Raw genomic sequence first — 24,787 nt, 5'->3', positions numbered from 1 at the left:
TTTAAAAATAAACTGACTTAAGCCACCATTATAAACAAACCTAAGCTGTTTTACTCATTTACCCCAGTGTGCAAGCAACTGGTGTGTGACCTACTCCAGACTTTTCAACATAAAAATAATCGACTCCAGCTGAGGAGCCAAGCCGGCTTGCCCTTGGCACGCGGCTACCCTGGGCTTAGCTCCATAGACACCTGTGACCCCACAGGTGCACTAGCTGTGGTGGCAGGCAGACAGGAGAACGTGTGGAAGGCATGAAAGGGCTCCCACAGCAGCAGGAGGTGGAGTGAAGAAGGGCCCAGGCATCCCTGAGAAAAGGAAGGGAGTGTCACCTGGGGGCTCAAGGCGCCCACATTTAGCCCAGCAAGGAGGAGAGGTTTCTTGGCTGCCCTGCGAGCCAGCAGGCTACTCACTCTGTTCACATTGGGAGAGCTAATACTCCTCCTGCTCAGCTTGCCTTTCCCGGTCAGCTGCTCCTTCACGGCCACTTCCTGGAATCAGAACACAGGCAGGGGAAGGCAGGTTAGAGGTGCACCCAGAGCAACCCAGTCTGCAGCAGTGACATGAGGGCTGTCACTTGGCATGACAGAATGACATCATTTCATCATTTGGGCTATTCAAGGTTAACTAGAATTCACATGCAATCACGCTGGACAGGTGTAGGACCAGGCCAAGCAAGGGCACCGCTGACCTGGCGCAGGCGATCCAGGGTCAGCAGGTTTTCCACGGCCAGCACACTCCGCAGGTACTTCTCGATATACGCCTCTGAGTCGGCAGAAGCCGGGTTCTCCACGTTGGCAGCCATCCTTGCTAACGCCTCTCGCTCCTCCACTCCCTGGGCCTCCTGCAGAAGAGAACACCTTTTGTTGAAATCAAGCAGGGCGCAGATGCCAGTGCCCAAGAGCTTCTCGGTCCACTCCAGGTGTTCTGAACTGACAAAGGGAAGAGATTCAAACACTCCCATTCATGTGGGCTTCTGGAACTCGGAATTTTCCACAGAAACTATGACGTGGCAACTCGGGCAATAGCTGACGTGAAGGGTAAAGCTGCAGAAGCACCTCCTGACAACCCTGCTCCTACTCTATGTCCACTGCAGAAAACAAGCCCCACTGGTCAGAAACACCTTTGTGGGCCAGCCAGAAATAAGGCCACTAGGACAAGAGCCCTGCAGGCACACAGCTCTGGGGCAACTCAGGGCAGGAGGAAGGGAAGATGACCTGCCAGACACAGGGACCCAACGATTCAGCGGGAAGCAGAGGCAGGTGGACAGGGCTGGGTTTCAGCGGTCACTGAGCAGCTCATCATGGGTGGCAGAACTTCAACACAGTGTCCATCCTCACTCTGGGCTGCAGGGGCCACAGGCTCAGAGCCAGAAGGAAGAATGGCGGCAACTTCTCACTGGCCTGCTTCCAGTAGAGGCCATCCTACGCCTCTGAGCAAGCTGGCCCGAGCTGGCCGTGCACATGAACGGGAAACTCACGAGTCTGTTAATGTGTGATCTTATTCACGTATGTCCTTGTTTCAAGAAGAACATCTTCATGGCAAATTCTTCTCAGGGAAAATTACTTGTGAGTTTCTTATACCAAAAACTACACAATGTACATCCAGATGTTATCACATCTTAAATGCCATCAACATAAGACGAACATTTATACACAACTAAGGAAAAAGACCTGCCAATTAATTTTAAGATACCATCAGTTATAAGGCATTCTAATTTCAGGGACTTTTTTTAAGACTATAAATGAGTCTTAGGACAGATCAAATACAGGTGGATTCATCAACTGGCTTAAGTTCACCAAGACACTGCCTCCTACAGTCTCCTCTGGGCCTGTGATGACCATGGAGAGAGGAGTCAGCCACGATTAGCCAGAGAGGCAAGAGAAGCCCCTGGGCCTAGACTCCCAGGCACTGAGGACCCCTCTCACCGGTCCACATAGAGCTAGTAAGAGGCTGTAGGGAGCAGTTTCTCAGAGAGAGACAGAACCTGTCTTGCTGCCGTCTGGCTAGATCCCTCCTTTCTCATGGCTTTTGGAACTTGCAACACAAGGCACACATAGGACTTTTTCATGATGAAACCCTAGCTTGATAAAGGTTCTTCTCATTTTACATCTAAGACTACTCTCACACAAGTTTTAAGTTTCCCTTTTCCTTTTTCTTTATCATCAGGATTTGATAATGTAGAAACAATGGTCTACCACTGGGTTGCTCAGCTAGCTATCAACACCTCATCCCGTGAGGGTATTGTCTCCAAACTGACTGCCCCACATGTTTTCTCTTTTAAAACTATCACCCGAAAAATAAAAACACTTTTAAAAAGAATAAGAAACCTCCAAGGAAAGAAGAGGGAGCTGTAGAGGAAAAGGAAAGAAGGAAGACAGTTTCCTAAGTAGGGGCAGGGGCTGTGCCCTGTGCCCATCTTTTCACTCCCCTTTTGACAAAGTGAAGGTCCAAGAGAGGAAAAGCAGAAAACAAAATACAGGGAATAAATGTTAGGACTCAGCAAAACGTGTAAGTTTACTTGTTTAAAATCTTACAAACAAATGAATGAAGCACAGAGAGTGATCCTTCTTCAGACCAAAGATTACACAATGGACTCAACTCTGTAGACATCTTAATTTCTAAATGCTCAGAAAGCTCCAAATTAAACAGTTAAGCAGTTAATGGTTTCTATCTAAGTCTAACTTTAAAAATCAAGAAAAGAACCACTGGACACTAATGGAGAGAAGAAAAGTGTCTTGCAATACAAGAGCTCTAAAGCAAAACCCAAGTGCTGTGCAGTCTACTTGTTTCCTTCTCAGGGTCTGGCTCCTGCTTTAGAACACACATTGCCCACCTGCAACGCAGACAGGCAGCAGAATCCATCAACATTCCTGAGGTATGGAATGCAGGTCAAGATGCAGTGCTCATCAGGGCAGGGGCTGTGCCCTGTGCCCATCTCTTCACTCCCCAGGAAACTCCATCTGTTCTCACTCCCCTTTTGACAATGAGGGAAGGAGAAGGAACCACTCCTTTGTGTTTTCAGAGTCCTCTTCTGAGGACCCACACTTCTGTCCCTGGGGGGGACACTTCCTTGCCCAGCCCAGCAAATAAAGCTAATTCAGGGCTTAAGTACTAGGAGTGTGTATGAGCCACATGCTCATCATGTTTCAATCACCAAATCCTCAGAATCATCTGAATCCTCAGAATATCTCAACTAATTCACAAAGGGAAATAGTAAAAGTGGTAGTAAAATATTAATACTCATATAACAATGGCCACAGCAGTCATGACTTACTGCCTAGTCATGTGGACTACATTTTACACACACTGTTTCATTAACCCTTAAAAACAACCCTGTGTAGAATGTATGACTAACCCCATTTGAAAAAAAAATTACATTCAGAGTAATTGACCCAAGGTCACTTTGCTAATAAGAGATAAGAATGAGACTTGTTTGATTCCAAAATCCAGCATGAATCTCAACACCGGGTTGGGCTGCCTCCCTGAGGGTGACGCCACATCACTATGCTCTTGTCTTCTTCGGTGTGCAGTGAGCAAAAAGATGCTGAGATGTTTTTCAAAAGAAAGCTCTTCTTTAACAAAACACAATCTAGAACTGCTAAGGCCATGAATTCATTGTGTTCTGAGTTAAGATTAGGAAATTCCTCTAGAAACCTCCAGCATTTCCCTAAGTACACATTTTCAGTTAATATGTATTTCTTGCATACGTGAGTTTTCAGGGAGTTATCTCTTTTTAAGTTCTTATTTTTAGTAAATTCAAATTGCATATGATCCTTCACCTCTGGAATATTGGAGACAATTTCAAAGGTCACTCCACATCCAGGAATAGAGCTTCGATGAGACATCTTTTTTAGGAGACTTTGAGCAAAACCCTAGAGAAAAACAAAACAGAAGATAAAGTTTTCTGCCTCAAAAACTGAGTTTACACTCGCACAGAGGTAGCATGAAGGATACTGTGTTCATTCTGATCAAATGGAAACAGCACATTTCCAACATAAGGCAATGAAATTCACATCACTAAATACAGCTTCCTCAACTTCCTCCCCTGCACAGAACCAAACGACTAGGAGTCTACAGTGACAGGTCCCCATACCAAGCACACGAGGACAGACTTGGAAACTGGCCCCAGGCATCTGGATAAACTTTGCTTCAACACTATAGAAATAAAACACAATGAAATGACCTTCCAAAGAGGATGTAAGCAAGGACCGGTGACACTTATGCTTCTCCCTCCCAGTACGATGGACATTTTGTACCATGAATATTGACAAGTTCGGGCATTAAATTCTTGACCAGAGCAGGATCGTTATAAAGAATGATTTAAGAGTGCCTGGTCATTGTTTATGCTGACTGCGCTCTTTGCACAGTTCAGAATTGAACTGTTGAATTAATGCAGAGATGACTCATTTGGAGATGCTGCTAAGACTGAGCATCCTGTAGAGGTTGAGGAGAGCAGCGATGAGGGCAGAATACAATTGGTGAATAAAGATAAGGACAAGAGAGAACAGGAAACGGGCATGGAGCCCTTTTCCCTAAGCAAAAGGGAAGGCAGTGACTGGAAAAAATAAAAAACCCAAAGGAAAGACAAAAATCAAGCCACTTAGTCTCAAAAATGCATAATTTCACAAACTTAATAAGAACTTATTTCCCATTCAATCTTTTTAATCAATTTTTAAAAGATCTGAGCCCCTCAGAATGCAAAGACCATCGACTTCATCCTTCATGCCTGGACTTTGGTCTCACAGCACAGAGCCAAGGTCAGGGACACTGTGGGCAGTGGGTGGCTCTGAGCTATTACTGAGCTACTACCTCTCGGCGGGTAGTGGGGGCAGTGTGAATGCCATTGTTACTGCACTCTTTTGTTTTCTATTTGCATGGAATGAGTAGTGCTAACTTGCACAAAAGGGGTCACATGGAAGTTCCTGTCCTTGCTGTAAAGAAGCAATGTACAGCAATGAAATATCTTAGATTGGAGGGGAAATGGCATGTCTTAAAAATACCAGGAAGAAAAGTAGCAACTCATTGTCCCTACAGTGAAAACAAACAGTGCCCTCTCTGTGGGGGACGCTGCAGGGCTGGTGACTCTGCCAGGCAGGTTCAGGGCCTGCCAACCAGGATGGGTGATTTGGAATGGAAACCCTTTCTTCAAAATGTTCCCCAACAGCAGCGTGTCTCATTCAAGCCCTTCCAGACACGAGTGCATGGAGACTTGCGTAGGCATCTGCACTCACCCTGTGGCCGGGGTCTTACTGCTGTGGGACTGGCAGTTAAAGAGCTGTCATTTCAACAGCATTATGGCCAGTCTTCACTTCAAAGGTTGATACCAGTATGACATTTAGAACTAAAGATTAATTTTTAGGGGAGGAGATTACATTTAGGAGTCTGTCAACCATGACTGTGCTCTTTTAAATGACAAGACTGATTTTCATCTGTCCTGGTTTCAGTCAGTTTGAGAATGCCTCACAGAAGGGAGCGAGACGGTTAATTAGGATCCATGGGTTGACCTCCCAGATCCTTATATTTGAAAAGCCATAGAGTTTAAGTTCTCAGCTAGACATTCCCTCCTAACCCTTCATGTGGCATGAGGTTCTTCCCAACCATGCTCCTTGGCATGGGCTCATCTCACCACATTGCAGTCCCTAAGTTCCCCAGCTGCCCTGGCCCTCCCGCCTCACGATCTCTGCAGAAGTGTTCTCCTCCTCCCCATGAAACACTCTATCTGTACGGTACCAGCTCAATGCATGCTCCTCTGCACAGCCCTCCCTCCCCTGTCTGAATTGAGGCCCACACCCCAGCCCTCAGCATAGAGCACAGCAGCTGCTGCTCAGGGAGCTTCGGTGAGGAAACTTTTGCCCTGTACAGCCCCACATTGTTTCCTACTCATCTTTTTAACCCAAAGGCAAGGACTGCTATGAAAGAAAGGCCTAGAAAGAGGAGCATAAGCAGCCCGTGCTCATAAACTAACAGCTGATCTGCCAGGGAACAGCAAGAAGAGGCAACAGGACTGCCAAACCTGCCCGGGCAGGGCCCGAGGCACCCCAAGAACAGCTGCCACTGGTGCATCTGCCCTAAAGAGATTCGGTGTAACAATCTACTACTATTAGAAGGAAGTCAGAATGGCAGCCTGGGGACTGGAGCGAGCAGTCATGGGACAGTCACTCACCTAGACAATGTCTCAGGCCAGAGTGACCACTCGTCACAGCCCTGGCCACAGGCGGGCTGTGGTGAAAATGCTGTTGAGTAGGAGTAAGGCCTCACCTGCCGGCCGTGAACGTGCACACAAATTCTTTTGCGTAAGACCAGCTGCATGTCAGCGGGATGACTAAGCTGGACTGTCACACGCACGATCAGGAACAGGCGCTCATCTGTGGGCGTGCCCTTGCTGAGCTGAGGACAGCTATGCACTGCGGAGTCCCAGGAGGCCTCTGCTTTCACCTGCAAAGAAGGTAGGACAATGCACTGTGCTTTCCACCAAAGAAACCAAGGTTAGGCTAAAGTCCTCCTGTGAGGACCGCTCTGAAAAGACAAGACTGTGAGGATGTGGCCTCCGGCACCTGAGTCTGGAGAGCAGAGAGCAGGGGCTTTCCTGACTGGGCTGCTTGCTCTTCATTTTTTTTTTTTTTTTAATTTTAAAAAGTGCTCAAACATCAAGAAAAGTAGCAAAAGTCAGTTCCATGGACTCCTATATGCCTTTTGAGATCTACCTATTGTCAGGATTTGGTCACTTTTGCTTCTCTTTGTCACAACCAACACACACATACTATTTTTGCTGAATCACTTTGGAGTGAGTGGGAGAGAGCTGCCACACTCAGGAGATTCACCATAGATACAATACTGTCATTTATTACACAGTCTGTGTTCAAATGTTTCCCTCTCCCCTGCCCCAGGCCGTACAGTGCATTTAGCTGCCATATCCCAACACCCACTTTATCTGCAACAGGCCCCAGTCCTCGAGGAAGGGCCTGCCTGTCTGCCATCCTAGAGCATGCAGCTCAGAGCGAGTGCCCGAGTGTGTCCTCACGTTGAATTCAGCTCTGCGTCTTAGAAACACATCAGCTTTCCTCCCTGAAACACTTCATGATGTAATTTTTCAAGCATGTTAGAAAGTAGGGACTAAAGTCCCTGGATATACCCATCACACAGCTTCAACCATTTAAATCAAGATTTCAACACACTACCTTCATCCGTTCTTTTCCTCCTTTCAAAAAGTTTTTAAGAAACAATTTTAAAGCAAATCCCAAATGTGGTGCCATCCACACGCCCTGTGCTTCAGCAGTTCAACTTCCACCTCAGGGGCTGAGGACAGAGGACAGCTGCGGACCACTGCCGGCCTGCATGGGCCACACGATCCTTCACCCGGAGAGGGAGGAGGAAGGTGAATGGGCAGAATAGAATGTTCAGGCCTCTCTCTTTTTGGAAGTCAGAAGGAAAGGCTTTCACGGGTTTTGGTTGAGAAGCATATGCACTAAAATGACCACCTTGGTAACTGCTTCCAGAGGCTCCAGGGAAGTCTATGGAACTAGTTTTTATCTGACCCTCCTGAGCTCTGCTTGACTCACCTCTCCATCATGGTGTTTCACGACCTGGAGTTCAAAGAACTCGTCCTCCTCTTCCCCAGTCAGGGTGGCATCCCATCCTCCTGCTTCTGGGTCGTCAAGGTTATCCTGAGAGCTGAAATCATCAGCTGATGGCAAAGAGGCTCCGTTAAACCTGGAGATGGTCCTCAAGGGTAACCCTGACCAGCTAAATTTCAATGTGCTTATTATTAAAATTGTGTTTCACATTTCATTTGCTTTTGCTATGCAATCTCATGTGACACAATGATGACCATTTAAGAGTTCACAGATCTTAGAGGGAAAGTGCCTCAAGAAATCATCTCTCAATGCTCCCTTTACATCTAATCTCACATGGGAGGCAAAGGAAGCCAAGACACCTAGGAGGTAACCCAAGGTCTGCTCACCCATGTAATGACAGGATTGTAACCAAAATGCCCCACCTTTTAATGCACTGAAAAAATGAGAAATAAACGAGAGTGATTCCAGTTACTTGACAGTTAAGTTCAACAAAAGGATCGACTGACTACATGAGCCAGAGGCCGTACTTAGGAATGCATCATGGTGTTTCGTTCCCAGCCCAACCCTCTCCCAGTCCCCATCCACCTTAAGCTAATGCACAAGCATCAAAAGCAAGTGGGGGTGGAGGGATGGGAATAGGAAAGGCAATAGAATGAATCAGACATCACTCTCCTAGGCTCATATATGAATACACGACCAGGACAACTCCACATCGTGTGCAACCACAGAATGGGAAGTTACACTCCGTGTATGTATGTATAATATGTCAAAATATACTGCAATGTAAAACTGAAAAGAACAAATTAAAAATTTTAAAAAAGGACTAGTGGGCTTGGGTGGACTAAGAACATGTATAACACTCAACAAAGTCCTGATCATCTCTGTAAATATCCAGACTAACAGGCCTTCTTCCTCGGGCTCTTTTCCCCGCTCCACTTTCTTATGCAACCCCCCCCAAACACACGTACATGGCCCTCACCTATCTGGGAAGCCTAAATTAAGAGACCAGAGTCACCCTCAGTCTCCAAGATTCTAGAGAACTGCTGGGAGCCATCAGCCAAGTAGGTATGACAAATTCCTTGCCAGCTTACTCCCATGCTGTCTAGTGGAAGGACTTCTGAAAGGTGACCTTGCTCAAGGACCAGGGCAGGATCCGTGTTTAGGGTGTTCCCCCTTTAGAATAGGGCAGTTTAGCATAATAGGAGAGTAGGGTGTTTCCCCTTTAGAATAGGGCGGTTTAGTAATAGGAGATTAGGGTGTTCCTCTTTTAGAATAGGGCGTATCCTGCTGCTGAGTTCCTCTTGAGTGCTTAGGGTCAGACAGTATATTTTGGGAGACAGAAGCCCATGTGGAGTGGATTTGGGAGAGAGTGGATTAGGGCAGAGTGTGGATTTGGGCAGAGTAGTGGATTAGGGCAGAGTGTGGATTTGGGAGAAGTGGATTTGGGAAGAGAACGTGGATTCCCCCAGAACGTGTTTGTAGACGGCCGGTGTGAGTTCGGGAATAAAGAATTGCTGTTTGAATCTACAAGCTGTGTGGAGACTCGTGATTTGTGCCCAGCCAGAGACTGCGGCAGAGAACAACAGGCAGGACTGTGTTTTGTAGCAATACTTTAAAAAACAAATAGCTCCCCCCCGTCAGGTGGCCACGCATACCGTGGCAGGGCCCAGTACTCTACCTCTGGGTAAATGTGAGGATCCTCCATGTGAGCGAGCTCAGGGGCACAGGTGCAGAACCCTGGCACACCACTTTCTGCTCAGAAGAAGGGGTCCACCAAGGACACGCGGCTCGTCTACCTAGGGGCCTTAACCTTCACACACAGTTCTTTTTCAAAGGCTGTAGGAATTTAACTGCTGACATTTAACTTAGTTTTAGCTCCTTTACTTGCCTTTTCGTGTCCTATTTTTTCCTCCTACAGGCAGAGTACATTGTGGGGGGAGCAGACAGCAGTTATTTACAAAAAAAAAAAAAAAAAAAAAAAAAGGTAATCCAGGAATGAGCGCATAAGGACTCACAGAAAAAGTACAAAAATTATTATATAATGTAAGAAAACATGCTACATAGTTATCACATGCTACATAGTATTATTAGTCCCTTCTGGAGAGGAGTCTTTCCTAAAGAATAAAAAGAAAAGTTTTTGCATGTGTGGTTCTGGGGATTGAACCCAGGGTGCCCTACCACTGAACCATCCTCAGCCCCTTTTACTTCTTATTTTGAAACAGGATCTCACTAAGTTGCTGAGGCTGGCCTCAAACTTGCAATCCTGCTGCCTTGGCCTCCCAAGTCACTGGGATTACAGGTGTGCACCACTGTACCCAGCCAAGAAAACATTTTTTTTTAATTTTTTTATAGTTGCAGATGGACAGCATGCCTTTATTTGTTTGGTTTTTTATGCAGTGCTAAGGATCGAACCCAGTGCCTCACACATGCTAGGGAAGTGCCGCTGAGCTACAGCCCCAGCCCAGAAGAAAACATTTTTAATACAGATAAACATTACCACCATCCTGACCTGATGGGGGAAGCATGCACACAGAACCAGGGTTGCAGCAGTGAAATGTAAGGAGGCCTCATAATGAAACAGATGTCTACTGCTGTTAGGAGAATAAGACTTACAACAGCTCAGTCTTTGAACAGCATCAGAATGTGTGAGCCACAAAAAACTGCCTCTAACCTCAGAAGGACGGGTTGCCTACTGACACACTAGGTTAGTATCTGAGCGTCAACCTGATTTGCCCAGGTAAGCCTTCAAAAACTCCTTGAACTTACCATTCAGGTCAAGGAATATAACAGGAATGTGGGCTTCCATCCCAGGAACTGGTGTCCTGAAACACAGAGACAAATGCTCCTCTAGTACACTTGAGGACATGGCCCCAGCACACACTCACGGCTAGCACGGTCCCGGCCACAGCACCTGGGCACTGATCTCCTACAATTTAACATGAGAAATGCCACAGAGACTGAACTGTAACTGCCACTTCTTACGCTGACACTAGAACTGGTCTGCAAGACCACTCATCTGTTTCTATAAAGCCCCATTTCAACTTACTTTCTTATTAAAGGACATACTCCAGGGTTCTGTGTGGCTTAACTTACTATTTTTAATTTCTATAAAGTGGCACAGAACATTTGCTGACAGTACAGTTTAAGCTGGTACCAAAACCAAAAACTGGTGCAGATGCAATTTTCTTATGACTGAACATTCTTCTAAGGGAATGAATAATCCAAGTAATTTACATATTAACTATTTTTTTAATGCTAAGTACAGTGGTACTAAATATTGATTTAAGTTCTCAGAAATCTTAATTACTTTGGCCAATAACAATGTTATTTAACAAAGCAGCTATTTTAGACCACAGTTATTCTAGTAATGAAAATAATTTAATAGTTCCTTTAATTCACACAACTCTGTCACATGCTATCACGACTCTTCCATTAACAGCAGCACACTCAGAACTCAAATGGAAAGCAGGGGTTCGAGAATGCTCAGAACTCCACAAGAACTGAGGGGTTCTTACCACTCTGCAGGGGCCCCTGGAATGCCACTGCCAGCAGAGGGGACCATCACAGCGTTCCTTTCCTCAGTTAGAGTCAACCGCATCTCTAGGAGCTGTGCCTCACGGTCAGCATCATCCTCTGTTTTATCTAGAACATCAAGAATGAGGATTAGGCCAGGAGTGGGGGTGCACACCAGGAATCCCAACAACACAGAAGGCCAAGGCAGGATGACCACAAGTTCTGGGCTAGACTGGGCAATTTAGCAAGACCTGTCTCAAAATTAAAAAATTTTAAAAAAAATAAGCGCAAGGGGCATAGCTCAGTGATAGAGCACCCCTGGATTCAATCATCAGTAATGCGCGCGCGCGCGCACACACACACACACACACACACACACACACACTTGATCCAGAAATGCTACTTGATGTTTCTACCTCTGGAAATATCAGTTTTCATGTTTCAGTTGCTGGCACTGGGTGCTCACAGTGAGAAGAGCTAACCCAAGCAAAGGCCAGCTGGGCTCCTGCAGAGACGCCCCTTCAGCCCCTGGGCACACCGCAACCTGGCCCAGGCAGAATACTTGGGAACGTCAGCGCCTTTCCTGAAGCTGTTTCTAATGGCCAGTATGTGCTCTGCCCACTGCAATTCCTTCCTCTGTTGGGGGTTGGGGACCACACCAACATATTATCACAACTGGATGAATGTTCTCTTGAAGGGACATGGCAAGGAGTCACACTCAGGTGCTCTTGCCATCCACATCGCTGACACAGGCTCTTAATTTACATGACTATGAACAGGGTTAACCACGCACCAACTTCAGGGAGGGAAATATTGAGTTGCTCTTCCTACCAGGTTTGCTGACAAGCTTTTGTAGCTGTTGATCCAAATACTCTTGACGCTTTGTTAACACATTCAGCCATTTTCTACGTAATCGCTCTAAATCCCGATCCTGGAAGAAAATAAGGGAAACCATATTCACCGCATACAACGTGATGTCAAGACAATACCTGTGAAACCGATGCTCTAGTCCACCTTTCTCTAACATGTTTAAAAGATGTATCACACACAACTTCATTATTAGTTTAAAAGAGAAACTCTCAGAATCTAAAGCATTTTCTTCTAAAGCAGAATTATTTCTGAAAGGGATATCTCTGGCACCCAGGTCAGTGTTATTTCTAGTGGCTCATGGGACAGAACTCCAAGCAAGGAAGGTCTATAAGGCCTCTTTGATGGAAAGAATTTACAAACTCCATTCACTAATCTTCAGATTTACATAGTCCAGAACCATCAGAAGGGGCTTTAAATGCTACAACCCCTTTTCCCACGTTGCACTAGGCTCTTAGAGACATGCCACATAAATGCTTCTCCCCTTATTGTATATGGGGGAGGACAAGAGGACAGGGATCATTACCAGCAGACCAACAACTCTACCAGTCAACACCTGCAAGCACGCCAATCTTCCCTCATTTCCTCTGTAACAAGGTTACAAGACAGGGTAGGTCAGTGGAATGCTGCAGACGCCATGGATCTGGATTTCACCAGGGCACTTAACCAAATAGCCCATGACATTCTTGTGGACAACATGGAGGAATGCACAATGTATCTACTTGAGTAAGATCGCAGAGGACTCAAATACCACATCCAAACAGCAGTGAGTAATGGAATCATGTCAGCTTAAAAAGGTCTCTACTGTTGTGCCATAGGACCCTAAATGTAACACCATCTGATACAATGTGTTTTATCAGTGACTTGCAGGAACGCAGACATCTCTATCCAATTAGAATGATGCAAAGTCAGAGAGTGACTGCACTGGATGACATCATCAGGCTCCACAGGGCTGAAACAGTCCTCAAGGATGACTAACAGGATGAAACTTCACAGACACAGACAAAATATGGCACATTAGGGAAAGAGAGGAAAGGGAAAAATAATACCCCAAAAACCCTGGATGAGTGCAGGGTGGGCATTCAGGGAGAACTGGCTTCAAATAAGGAAAAACACCAAGGGCTGGACCACGCTCAGGGCAACACTGGAACAGGAGCAGGGCCAATGACTCCACTCAAGCAGAGGTCAGGGAAGAGCAGCTGGGGAAACTGCTCTTTAGGAGCCTGGATGGAGAGATCCAGGTGTGGGAAAGGACAGGGTTCAAAGTGATGTTCTGCTCCTAATGCACCTGCCTTCACGACCCATGATACCCATGATACAATACTGTCCTCCTACTCTGTGTTACTTTAAGAAGATGCACCATTTGAATCAAAATTACTTAATTATCAAGTAAGAGCACAACAAGCTCCTAGAATGTGTAATTATGTACTTGAATCAAGCTGACAGGCTAACCAATGCTCAATTACCTGGTAGCTGTCCATGTCCTCCTCTTCCTCCTAAAAGAAAAAGTGCATCATGGAGAACCAAAATAATTATCCAAGAATCAGGCTACACAGTCTGAATCTTCCCCCAGAGTTTCTGTTCCTCAATTTAATTAAAATACGGTGTCACCTCCCACCTACAGCACCCTCAGTCAGAGCTTTACAGTTGTCAGGAAGTGGAGGAAAACCTTGAGCCCCTGGGGGTTGGGGGTGAAGAGCACTGTTTGACCTTTTCGGGAGCCAGTACAATACTCACCCTGCTGGGCTTACAGTCCCACTCACCAGGGGAAATCAAACCCCTGCTGGCAAGTAGGCTTCACAAGCCAGTGGGGGGCTTCTGCAGAGGGGCTGCAGTGTAGAGCAGCTAATCACCACGCACTGGGGAGTGGAGGAGGCTGAAGAGTTTTAACCCTCTATTTGCCAGGACCAGGGCAAGCCAGCAGAGTCTGCTAGGTGACTCCACAAAAAAGCAATGCCAAGAGCACTATTCCCCGAACGCAGTGTGCCCAGGGTTCCCAAAGACTCTGGTCTGGGTTGGTTTTTTAACAAACCAAAAACAGTCACAGAAACTTACCTGGAAGGCGTCAAGAGTTCTGGGGGACCTGAGTGGTCTGACTTTCAGGCATCCAATGCCAACAGACAGTATACACTCTTCCACCAATGGCAAAGTCCCAGACTCCTGCACAGACTTCACTTCAACTTGAACTCGCCGGGACTGCCCCTGGACCACAGAGAATTTTCAGTCTAAAAGTCAGTTTCTTATTTCCAAAAAATTGGTTTAGAGAGACCCCTACAGGTCCACGCTGAGAAAAACATTTAACTTTGGAGACAAGATCTCTTAAGTACTAACATACAAATCCAAAACCAGTCAGGAAAACTTATGTTCCTTTTTACCAAGTAAAAAGACATTTCATCAATAAAAAGAAACATTAAAAGAAAACATTCTAACAAAGGAAATGTGAACCATTGTCTAATAAACAATGTTCAATTTATCTGATAATTAAATACATACAAATTAAAATAACCACAACACACTTTAATTTCTACTTGTTACACTAGCAATTATATGTAAAACAGGCAATTTACAATACCGCCCAAGGTTTACAAAATAATTTAAGTTGGGCAATATGACTTAAAAATATAAGTATCCTATGCCCCAGAATTGACTTTGTAGGGATATGTCCTAAGTAAATAATCATGCATTTTTATAAAGAATCTAAAAGCACTATGAAGAACAGCAAAAAATAGATATAAATCAAATGTACAGTATCCATAACTGTTCAAATAAGCCAGCATGCATAATGAAACATGATGTAGTCATTAAACTATTACTGTGGGAAACAAGTGGCGTGCCCAGGCGAAGAGCAAGTAACCAAGGGCAGGAGACACATGCGGGCCACTTCTAAAAGCAAGCATCTAAACGTAGGTATCGGAGTTAGAAACTAGAAAGGCGAACTACCTTGGAATCGCTGCCCTAATCCCAGAATAAAAAATAATTTTAAGCTAAACAGCAAAAGGAACTGATCAGAAAAAGCTGTTCCTACTTAAAACTGTTTTCTGAGTAACTCCTATGTGACTCCATATATTTACCATGAAGTACATGGTCAAAAAGAATTCCCAGTATCCTCAAATTACTGACTTCAAACTTAGTTTATAAATGTTAGGGATAGAAAACAGAGTATGAAAATGGAATCTGAATATGTTTCAAATCAATTACTCTTGTCTGCTTCCACTACACTTAGCTCCCAAGAGATTTGCATGATGAGGAAAATCTACTTATGCATTGATCCCATCAAGCTGTGTTTGAATGGATGGGATACAGACATCTTTTGAGTTTATATTTTCTAAAAACTATGCATCAGTTATTCTGTGGAAAAATTCCTCAGAAAATATTTTAATAGTCTAATATTATTTCAATTTGCTACCTTTTAAACCAGAAAGCAATCTGTTCGGAACACATAAACAGTGAACATGGACACAGTGGGAAGGTTCTAGGTATGGAGAGGGAAGGGAGGAGGGCAGGGTGGGGACAGCTCACTGCTCCACAGCAAAGCTGTGCAAAGTGCACTTCAACTAGTGGCTGAACTTGTTGCAGCTGCTGATATCCCAGCATTTGTTGTGTACAGCAGTTTCTATGTGGCTAAGCCCTATCAGCTGTACTCTGCCACTGTCCTGTTCAAGAAGAATATATCCCAATTTTAAAACTTATCCTACTCAGGTGCTCTCAGTCTTTGAGCCCCTCTCAGTCGGCTGCCAGGAGCTTCTGCAATCCTCTCCTGCTTCCAGCTCCTCAGGCACGTGACTCTACGTAAAGAGACCCAGGTCCAGCCTCAGGTCTTTATTCTGCCATTTGCACAGAAGAAACTTCCCAGAGCTCATGTGACGTTTTTTGGCAACCAGGTAAAGAGACAATCCTTCAAAAAACCCCTCCTGAAAAGTCCAGTGATCATCAGGCACTCTTAGTAAAGGGTGTCAGAAGTATGACCAACACTCAACTATCCAACTACACTAATTGGTAGAAAAATCACCCAGTCTTGCTTCCAGGAAGGAATTTCTAAGGCAGCCAAGGAAGATATACATCTTAACTGATGCCCAGAGAAAGAAGTTCTTCACACATGCAAGAATTCTACTGTACATACATATCATGCTGCAATTTAAACCAATCTCTTGCTTTTAGTTCCTTGCCTGTATGTGAATGCACCTGCTCACATTCATTGCTGGGGTCCAAAAGAAGTACTTTTCACCTTCCTTCTTGTAAGACATTTAGAAACTTAAATAGTTAAATTCTTTCTTTTAACCTTTTCTCATATTTGGCTTTGAATACTTTTAACATTCATTTTCTTGAGCTACTCTTTTATTTTAAACTATGGAAAAATCTTACAGGATACAGTAGCCTGCTAAGTGATAGATTAATGCAAAGCACAGCAAAAAAAAAAAAAAAAAAGGTATTTCCAAATCATTTATGCAATTACATAAAGACTTCCCTTCCACTGTCAGTTGGCAGAGTAGACTGGCAGATCACGACATGCCTAGGGTTGAGGGACTATTGTCACATATTTCTCTGCTATGTGGACCTGGCGTGTGTTCCCATCTACCCAGATGCATTTATTTAACATCTTCCCTGTGCCGAGCACTGTGCTGTACATATAGCAACCCTCTTAATCCTCATCCCAGTCCCATGACGTTGGTGTTGCCATCATCTCCACACTGCAGGTGAAGGGCAGAGGGCACTGGACATGCCTATAGGTACAGAGCAAGGACATTGCAGAGATGGCACTGAATCCAGCATGTTGGCCTGTGAACACATGTTCTTTTGGCCATGTCACAATCCTTCTCCTCCTTGTTTTCATGAATGTGACAATCCTGCCTGATGTTTGTTTTATGCCCTATAATTCCAAGTTTATCTTTTTAATAACACACCAGAAGCTGGTTTCAAAATATTGTAAGTAGAAAGACTCATGACAAGGAAAGAAAATGCACATGAAGTAGGAAATTATTTTAATGTAAGATGGACTTGGCCAGTCTAGATATCAGCAGCAGCATCAACTTTTCTATTAAAAAGAATCCAACATGTAGCTCAGAGGTACAGTGCTTGAACAGCATGCATGAGGCTCTGGGTTTGGTCCCCAGCACCACCAAAAACAACAACAAAAAATTAAGTATTCTGGTGCCAAAGAATTTCATAAGCACATTGGTGATCTGTTACCTGCCGGAGCTGGAAGACTCCTCCCGTTGGGACATCCTTGGCGGGAATCACTTCTACAGGGCAGTATTCACCATTCTCATTCTGTTCCAAGATCTGAACCCAGAATTCCAATTTCCTGGTGACTTCGCTCCACCTAGGAAACAGGTGCAGTTCTTGGGAAGTCACATTTCTTTTCCAATACAGGCAGCTTAGGAACCTACACATGAGACTAAGGAACTAAAACGACCACCAAACGGGTAACTGATCTATGGCTGAATTAGAAACATACAAATACATGCTGGCAAATACAATGAACAGCAAATTTAAACTAACTTGATATCAAGACTAGAAATGGCTCCTTTATTTTGCTTAGAAAGATATGATGATAAAATCGTTTTCAAAGTGGCTACTCAAAAATCAGAGCATTCTAGTGAGATGTGCAGAACAAGTACAGGGCTACCTTCCCATAAACAAATAAAGGTAGCACTTTCCACTCCCATGACTTGAAAAGAGTCAAGGAAAAAAAAAACTCACCTTCTAATTAATTATTTGCTAAAACTTTCTAAATGGAGAAAGGAGGGAAGGAAGGAGGGAAGGAAGGAAGGAAGGAAGGAAGGAAGGAAGGAAGGAAGGAAGGAAGGAAGGAAGGAAATCTGGCTCTTGTCTATAATTAAATGAAAGTAAAAACATCTTCTATTTCAGTGATTCCCTTTATTTTATTTAGTTGTAGAGAGACACAATACCTTCATTTCACTTAGTTGCCTTTTTTTCATGGTGCTGAAAATCTAACCCAGTGCCCCATATATGCGAGGCAAAAGCTTCACCACTGAGCCCCAGCCCCAGCCCCAGCCCCTCCCTTTTAAATCTTCCTTTTAAAGTCAACAATAAGGCTCTCTCCTTCCATCACCGATGCCACTAGCAAGAACTAAAAAGAGTAAATGTAATGATGCAGACCTCCATTTGTTTCTCTGACACTAATTAGAAATAATTCACAGTGATAAGTGATCGTTCTCCACATTAATTTCACTATTTCTTCTTAAATAACCACATACTTGTCTTTCTTGCATCATTCTTCCAAGTTCACTGTCCTAGGGAGTTTAGCTGTGACATAAGCACCCTGGACACAACACCATCTGCCCTGGGGCCTGGTAATGCTCAGGAAACAGTGAGCTTTATAAATGGAAGTATCAATCTACAGCAATGTTGTAAAATTATAAGTAGAATTAGATGGATATCTAAAATTCACCTGTCCCGAAGACTTCGTGTTTTTGCTTGAATGATTCCCAAATCCCAAAGGGCTGGGTTTTTCCGGGGGTCATTCATTTTATGTCCATATACTTCAATTGCCAAGGCCCCTTCTGATAGATGCTCAATGAAGTCTTCTGTGATGTTAACAGAAAACTCCTGAAAGATAATAGCTGATTACAAAACAGAAACACTTTCTGGTAATCTTACAATTACTAATACCAGGAATCATGTACTTAGGTTTTATCAGGGAGGAAAGAAACAGAAAACAGAATACTTCCGTTACTGAGCAGAGCTTCATAGCACCACCAAAAACAACAACAAAAAATTAAGTATTCTGGTGCCAAAGAATTTCATAAGCACATTGGGAGTGCCCAGGTGGCCAAAGGTTCTTGCCTTTAAGTTAACTGAATTTTTCAAAACCTTCCACTTTTTTTCTTTTTAGGCTCCATTTTTTCATTGGTTCTTTTTAGACCTACATGACATAGAATTTATTTTGACATAAAGGCATGGAATATAATTTGTTCTATTCAGTCCCAGGGACTTCCCCCTTCCCTTCCCCCCTCCCCTCCTCCCTCCTCATTCACTTCCCTCTGTTCTACTGATCTTTCTGCTATTATAGTTTTTTTTTTTTTAAATTAGTGTCTTGTGGATGCACATGATGGTGAGATTCACCATGGTATATTCATATATGTGCATAGGAAAGTCAGGTCAGACTCATTCCACTGTCTTCCTTATCCACTCCCCCCCCCCTTTCCCTTTATTCTCCTTTGTCTACTCCACTGATTTTTCTTCTATTCTTTTTTATACCCCCCCCACCATATTTTTCTCTACATATCAGAGAAAACATTCAACCTTTGATTTTTTAAAACCTTCCACTTTGAAAGTCTAGTATGTAAGAACAGCACTGCATTGTATTTTCAAAATATATTTTTTAAATGTATAACTAACTATATGAAGCATTATAATAATTTACAATATCTTGATATAAATTTCTACATCCAATAAGGTAAGTATATGTTGCAAAAATTACTTTTTCCAGTTTTTTGGACATTATCTACAATAAAAGAATAATGATTATTAGCACAAAAAATAATTTTCACAACCTGTCCTTATGTGTGGCAAAGGGGTACTGGGGATTAAACCCAAGGGTGCTTGCTACCACTGGTCTACATCCGCAACCTTCTTTTATTTTTTATTTTAAAACAGGGTCTTGATAAATCGCTACGACTGGCCTCCAATTTGTGATCCTCCTGCCTCAGCCTGCTGAGTGACTAGGATTGCAGAAGTGCACCAAGACAGCCGACCCAACCATTTCTCCTTTACAGAATAGTATTTTGCAATAAGGATTTTGCTGTATTAAGAAAGTCATGGAATTTAAACACACTGGGGAAAAAAACCTCACTCAAAAAAAAAAAAAATGAGGTTGATCAAGTGTGGTATAATAACAAAAAACACTGATAGACCAGTGAAGGCTCTGCTGGTCACAAGCCCCAGGAAACACGACAATAACTACTGTGGACAAGGTAACTTCTATGAACGGTTCCTTCAGCTGAAAAAAGAAGTGCACCAATGAAATATAACTGGCAAGAACAAAAGGAAAGAATGGCAAAGGGCTCAGCAGAAACTCAGACCCAATGAAGTGATTTCTTGTCTGTTGCCTTAATTTTCACTAGCTTCTTAACTGTTTCCAATTTCTTTTCTTCACTAATGTAACAGAAAACATGGATTCCCTTAGAAGATAAGCATGAGCGCGCACACACACATTTTTTTTTTTTTTTTTTTTGGCACAAATTACCCTTTTTTTAAACCAGGGATCGAACCAAGGGCCACTTAACTACTGAACCACATCCCCAGGCTTTTTTCTATTTTATTTAGAGACAGGGTCTCGCTGAGTTGCTTAGGGCCTCACTAAGTTGTTGAGGCTGGTTTTTGAACTCGTGATCCCAAGCCACTGGAATTACAGATGTGCGCCACTGTGCCTGGCTGTACAAGTTACCCTTTGACTGTGGACAAGTCAAATGCATTGACTTTAATTCTTTACTCCATCCCCATTGTAAGACATTCTGGTCCAAGACATAGATTGGCAAAATTATTCAAAGAAATAAGGATTATTTTTTGATTTTTGGTTACACATGAGTAGACTACAAAATCAACTCACGCTGCAGTGATCAAAGACAACCATGCACTGAGGCTCCTTGCTGACAGGGGAGGAAGAGGTATCCACCTCAGGCACGACTATCACTGGTTCCTGCTGATCCCAGAAGTCGTATTTGCAGAACACGAAGTGGGCCAAGTGCTGTGGCAATCCCGTGGCTTGAAGTATTTTCACCTGAAAGGAAAAGAGGGCTCTGTTGGTGTTTAAACCAGAAGATTCCAGGTGGTACTCTGAGTTAGAGGTATGGGTTCCTGTCCTGACCACATCCTATTCGCTCTGGAGTATTTCTGCATCTGAAATGGTGCCCACAACTGTCCTATTTAGTAAGAGGCCTGATATAGGGTGACAAGGACTTGATGATAAAGGTGGGTATACTGAAGTATTTAGAGGCTGATGAGGAGAATTTAAATTCCAGTTTCTTAGAACATAAGAATATAATAGTCATCAATTCAGAAGAAGAAAGTTCTTGAACATCAACAACATTCAGTTATATGAATCTGGCTAACTATGAATATGTCCTAAAAAAAAAAAAAAAAAGAGCCAGGTACAATGAATTTAAAAAAAAAAATCAGTATGTGCGCCAAAAAGCAATAAATGTTCGAGGAAGGGAAAAATATTTATTCAAAACAATTTTTTTTTTTTTTTGGTACTAGGAATTGAACATTTGGGCTCTACCACTGAGGCTGAAACCCCAGTCCTCTTTTATTTTTTGAGACAGGGTCTCACTAAGTTGCTTAGGGCCTGGCCAAGTTGCTGAGGCTGGCTTTGAACTTGAAATCTTCCTGCCTCCACCTCCTGAGTCGCTGGGATTACATATGGGCGCTACCACACCTGTCTTGATATTTTGAAGTATGAAGCATAACAAGGTTCTCAAGTAGAAAGGTTACATGCTACCAAATCATTTTTTGGAGAATTTTAAAGTCACTGAGAATGTGGCATTAAGCTTCTGGGGGGAACGGAGGGAAGTGCAGAAGGCGACATTTTGCGCTGTCAGTACCAATGCTGACCAGATGCCTTCCCTAAACAAACTTAGTGGGGAGAGGGGCACCAGGGCTAAGGGCTGGACTAGAGGACTGCAGAGTTCTGTGATGATGAAGTTGGGTGGAAAAGCATGCCTCAGCAAGTTAAATTAGGTTCTGATTTTACAACTGACTGAGCCAGTCTTCACACTATTGAGTAATAATCAGAAACTTTGTTCTTCACCCGATCACTCCCTGCATGTTGTACAATCCCCTCTACCTCTAATAATAAATTTAATGAAAATAAAGTAAAATTTATGGCATAAATTCATGTAAGTTCAGCAACCACAAATACAACCTTTACATTTTGGAAGCATTAGTAAGGATGGGGAAACCACAGAAAGTGGCTCTCCTCCATACCAGGCAGATGGGATTGCATCAAATGGGAATTCCATAGTAATTCATTTTTCCCTGTGATGCTAAGGAGTCTGAAAGACAGCAGTTTTCCTCCTAGGCTACAGAAGACTGGCTAGCACAGTTCATATCTCCATACCACCTGAGCAATCAATGTTCTGTAACTTTTTATAATTAAAAAAAAACTATTGTTTTCACCAATTTTTATAAAAACATTTTCTTACCATAATAGTCTTTACAGTGAGGCACAAGATTTTGAGGTTACATAAATCTAAACAAAATCTGTCACTTGTTAGCTTGTGTTCGGGTGCAAATTACTTCAATTTTTAGTTTTCTCACAATGGTACTGGCACCAAAACAAACATGAAGACCAATGGTACAGAAGAGAAGACACAGAGACAAACCCACATACATTCAGTTTCTCATACTAGACAAAGGCACCATACATTGGAGAAAAGATGGCCTCTTCAAAAAATGGTGCCAGGAAAACTGGAAATCCATATGTAACACAATGAAATTAGACTCCTATCTCTCACTCTGCACAAAACTCAACTCCAAGTAGATGAAGGACATAAGCATTAAAACAGAGACCCTGCACCTACTAGAGGAAAAAGTAGGCCCAAATCTCTCCCTGCAGCTTCGGAACCAAATTCCTCAACAAGACTCCTAAAGTGCCAGAAGTAAAATGAAGAATCAATGAATGGGGGCTGGGGCTATAGCTCAGTGGTAGAACACTTGCCTAGCATGTGTGAGGCATTGGGTTCAAGCCTCAGCATCACAAATAAAAGTATTGTGTCCATCTACAACACACACACACACACACACACACACACACAGACTATAAATATTAAAGGAACATAAAAAAAAGAATCAGTACACAGGATAATATCAAACTAAGAAGCTTCTTCACAGCAAAGGAAACAATCAAGACCATAAAGAGAGAGCCTACAGAATGGAAGAAAATCTTTGCCACCTGCACCTCAGAGCATTAATCCCCAGGATATATAAAGAACTCAAAAAACTTAACACCAAAAAAATAAATAACCGAATCAATAAATGGGCTAAGGAACTGAACAGACACTTCACAGAAGAAGAAATATGATCAGTCAACAAATATATGAAAAAATGTTCAATATCAACAGCAATTAGAGAAAGGCAAATTAAGACTACACTGAGATTCCATCTCATTCCACTCAGAATGGCAAGTATCAAGAATACAAAAAGCAATAAATGTTGGTGAGGATGTGGGGGAAAAGGTACACTCATACCTTGCTGGTGGAACTGCAAATTGGTGTAACCACTCTGGAAAGCAGTGTGGAGATTCCTTAGAAAACTTGCAATGAAATAACCATTTGACCCAGTTATCCCACTCCTTGGTGTATACCCAAACGAATAATCATCATACTATAGTGATGCATCCACATCAATGTTTATAGCAACTCAATTCACAATAGTTAAACTGTGGAAACAATCTAGGTGTCCTTCAACAGATGAATGGATAAAGAAAATATGGTACATATATACAATGGAATATTACTCAGAAATAAAGAGGAATAAAATATCACACTAAGTGAAATAAGCCAATCTCAAAACTCCAAAGGGCAGGTGTTATCTCTGATTTGCAAATTCTGACTCACAACAGGTGGGGTGGGGGGGTGGCTGTTCCTGATTAGACAGGGGGTGTAGGGGGAAGGGAAGGAAAAGGGGAATGGGAATGGGAAAGACAGTAGAATGAATCGGACATAACTTTCCTATGCTCATATGAGTACATGACCAGTGTAACTCCACATAATGTATAACCACAAGAATGGGAAGTTACACTCCATGTATGTATGATATGTTGGAATGCAGTCTGCTGTTGTGTATAACTAAAATGAACAAATAAAAAAAATTTTTTTTAATTAAAAATACAATATTTAGTTTTCTTAGGCTCAGGTTTCTCCTGGGAGATATGTGAATGTTAACGGCCACCCTACTGTCCCGGGTGACACCACGTCAATGAAGGAAAGGAAACGAATGGAAGCAACTGACGAGGTAGTCAATACATACTTCTCTGTGACTGAATTCTGTCTGAAAGCCACATTTTTTCCTACAGAAATTCATCTAAGTTTAAGAATAAGAAATAAGATGTCATACAATGACCCATCCTCTGCAAGCAACTTCTCAGGACTGAGACTCAGGATCTAGAACATAGGTTGTCTGGGGTTTTATTGGGTTTAAGTTTTTACATACAAAAATGAAAATCACCACAAGGTGTCAGAATACCACAGACTTCAGCTTGCAGCTGTCCAAGACAGGGGCAAAATGACATCAGCCAGCATCACTGTTGTCTGGGGTTTTTTAATGGACTCAATATCACTGGAAATGTTAATGTGTGTACATTTTTCATTAAGGAAAATAAGCTCAGACTTCTTCCCTGGGCCAGTGACTCTCAGCTCCCATGACATTTTAGCTGTCCTGGGGCTGGTCTCATTTTCCCTCCCTCACTTCCTTTACTGTTGAAGTGTATTTGTCCTTGACCTCTCTACACAAAAGGCTACTGCATGCTAGAACCTGGGCTCTAAAAAGAACCACCTATGACAGGAAGCAGGCTCTCTGCTGGCTACACAGGGATAGGGAACGTACGGGATGCACAGAACATCCATCATACAGAAAGCCACTAAGTCTTCGAGGGTCAGGGCCACACCAACACAGCCAGCTGAGGTGACTGCCACCAGCCAAAGACAGGGACCTTATAGCTTCAGTACAGGTAATGAGTGCAATGGGCCAAAACCCAAGTGTGCTTAAGTAGAAGAGTCCATGATAACAGTAAGACAGAGAAAATCTCACTGGTAAAGCATCCATTCATTATTCTGAAAACCAGTTAAATAAAGGGAGAGAATGGAACACTT

General features: G+C 43.2%; 1 protein-coding gene across 4 annotated transcripts in view; it reads right to left on the bottom strand.

The window, feature by feature from the left end:
- Nucleotides 1-24,787, bottom strand: part of Kif13b (kinesin family member 13B) — a 160,742-nt gene that overhangs the window by 36,999 nt on the left and 98,956 nt on the right. For all 4 annotated transcript variants that reach the window (XR_013091164.1, XM_076853515.1, XM_076853513.1 and 1 more), the window contains 13 exons: nt 20,527-20,697; nt 18,367-18,524; nt 17,142-17,274; nt 14,010-14,156; nt 13,421-13,450; nt 11,919-12,018; nt 11,090-11,216; nt 10,341-10,396; nt 7,560-7,684; nt 6,259-6,435; nt 3,780-3,872; nt 689-841; nt 411-488 (listed from right to left, as the gene is read on the bottom strand). Coding sequence is in view for 3 of the 4 variants with exons in the window: in XM_076853515.1 (XP_076709630.1) it covers nt 411-488; nt 689-841; nt 3,780-3,872; nt 6,259-6,435; nt 7,560-7,684; nt 10,341-10,396; nt 11,090-11,216; nt 11,919-12,018; nt 13,421-13,450; nt 14,010-14,156; nt 17,142-17,274; nt 18,367-18,524; nt 20,527-20,697 (1,548 nt within the window). In the remaining variant the exon portion in view is untranslated. The remainder of the gene's footprint in view (nt 1-410; nt 489-688; nt 842-3,779; nt 3,873-6,258; nt 6,436-7,559; nt 7,685-10,340; nt 10,397-11,089; nt 11,217-11,918; nt 12,019-13,420; nt 13,451-14,009; nt 14,157-17,141; nt 17,275-18,366; nt 18,525-20,526; nt 20,698-24,787) is intronic.

Source organism: Callospermophilus lateralis, chromosome 4 (genome assembly GCF_048772815.1).
Source record: "Callospermophilus lateralis isolate mCalLat2 chromosome 4, mCalLat2.hap1, whole genome shotgun sequence".
Classification (NCBI taxonomy): domain Eukaryota; kingdom Metazoa; phylum Chordata; class Mammalia; order Rodentia; family Sciuridae; genus Callospermophilus; species Callospermophilus lateralis.
This window is presented reverse-complemented; position numbering and strand designations above follow the sequence as displayed.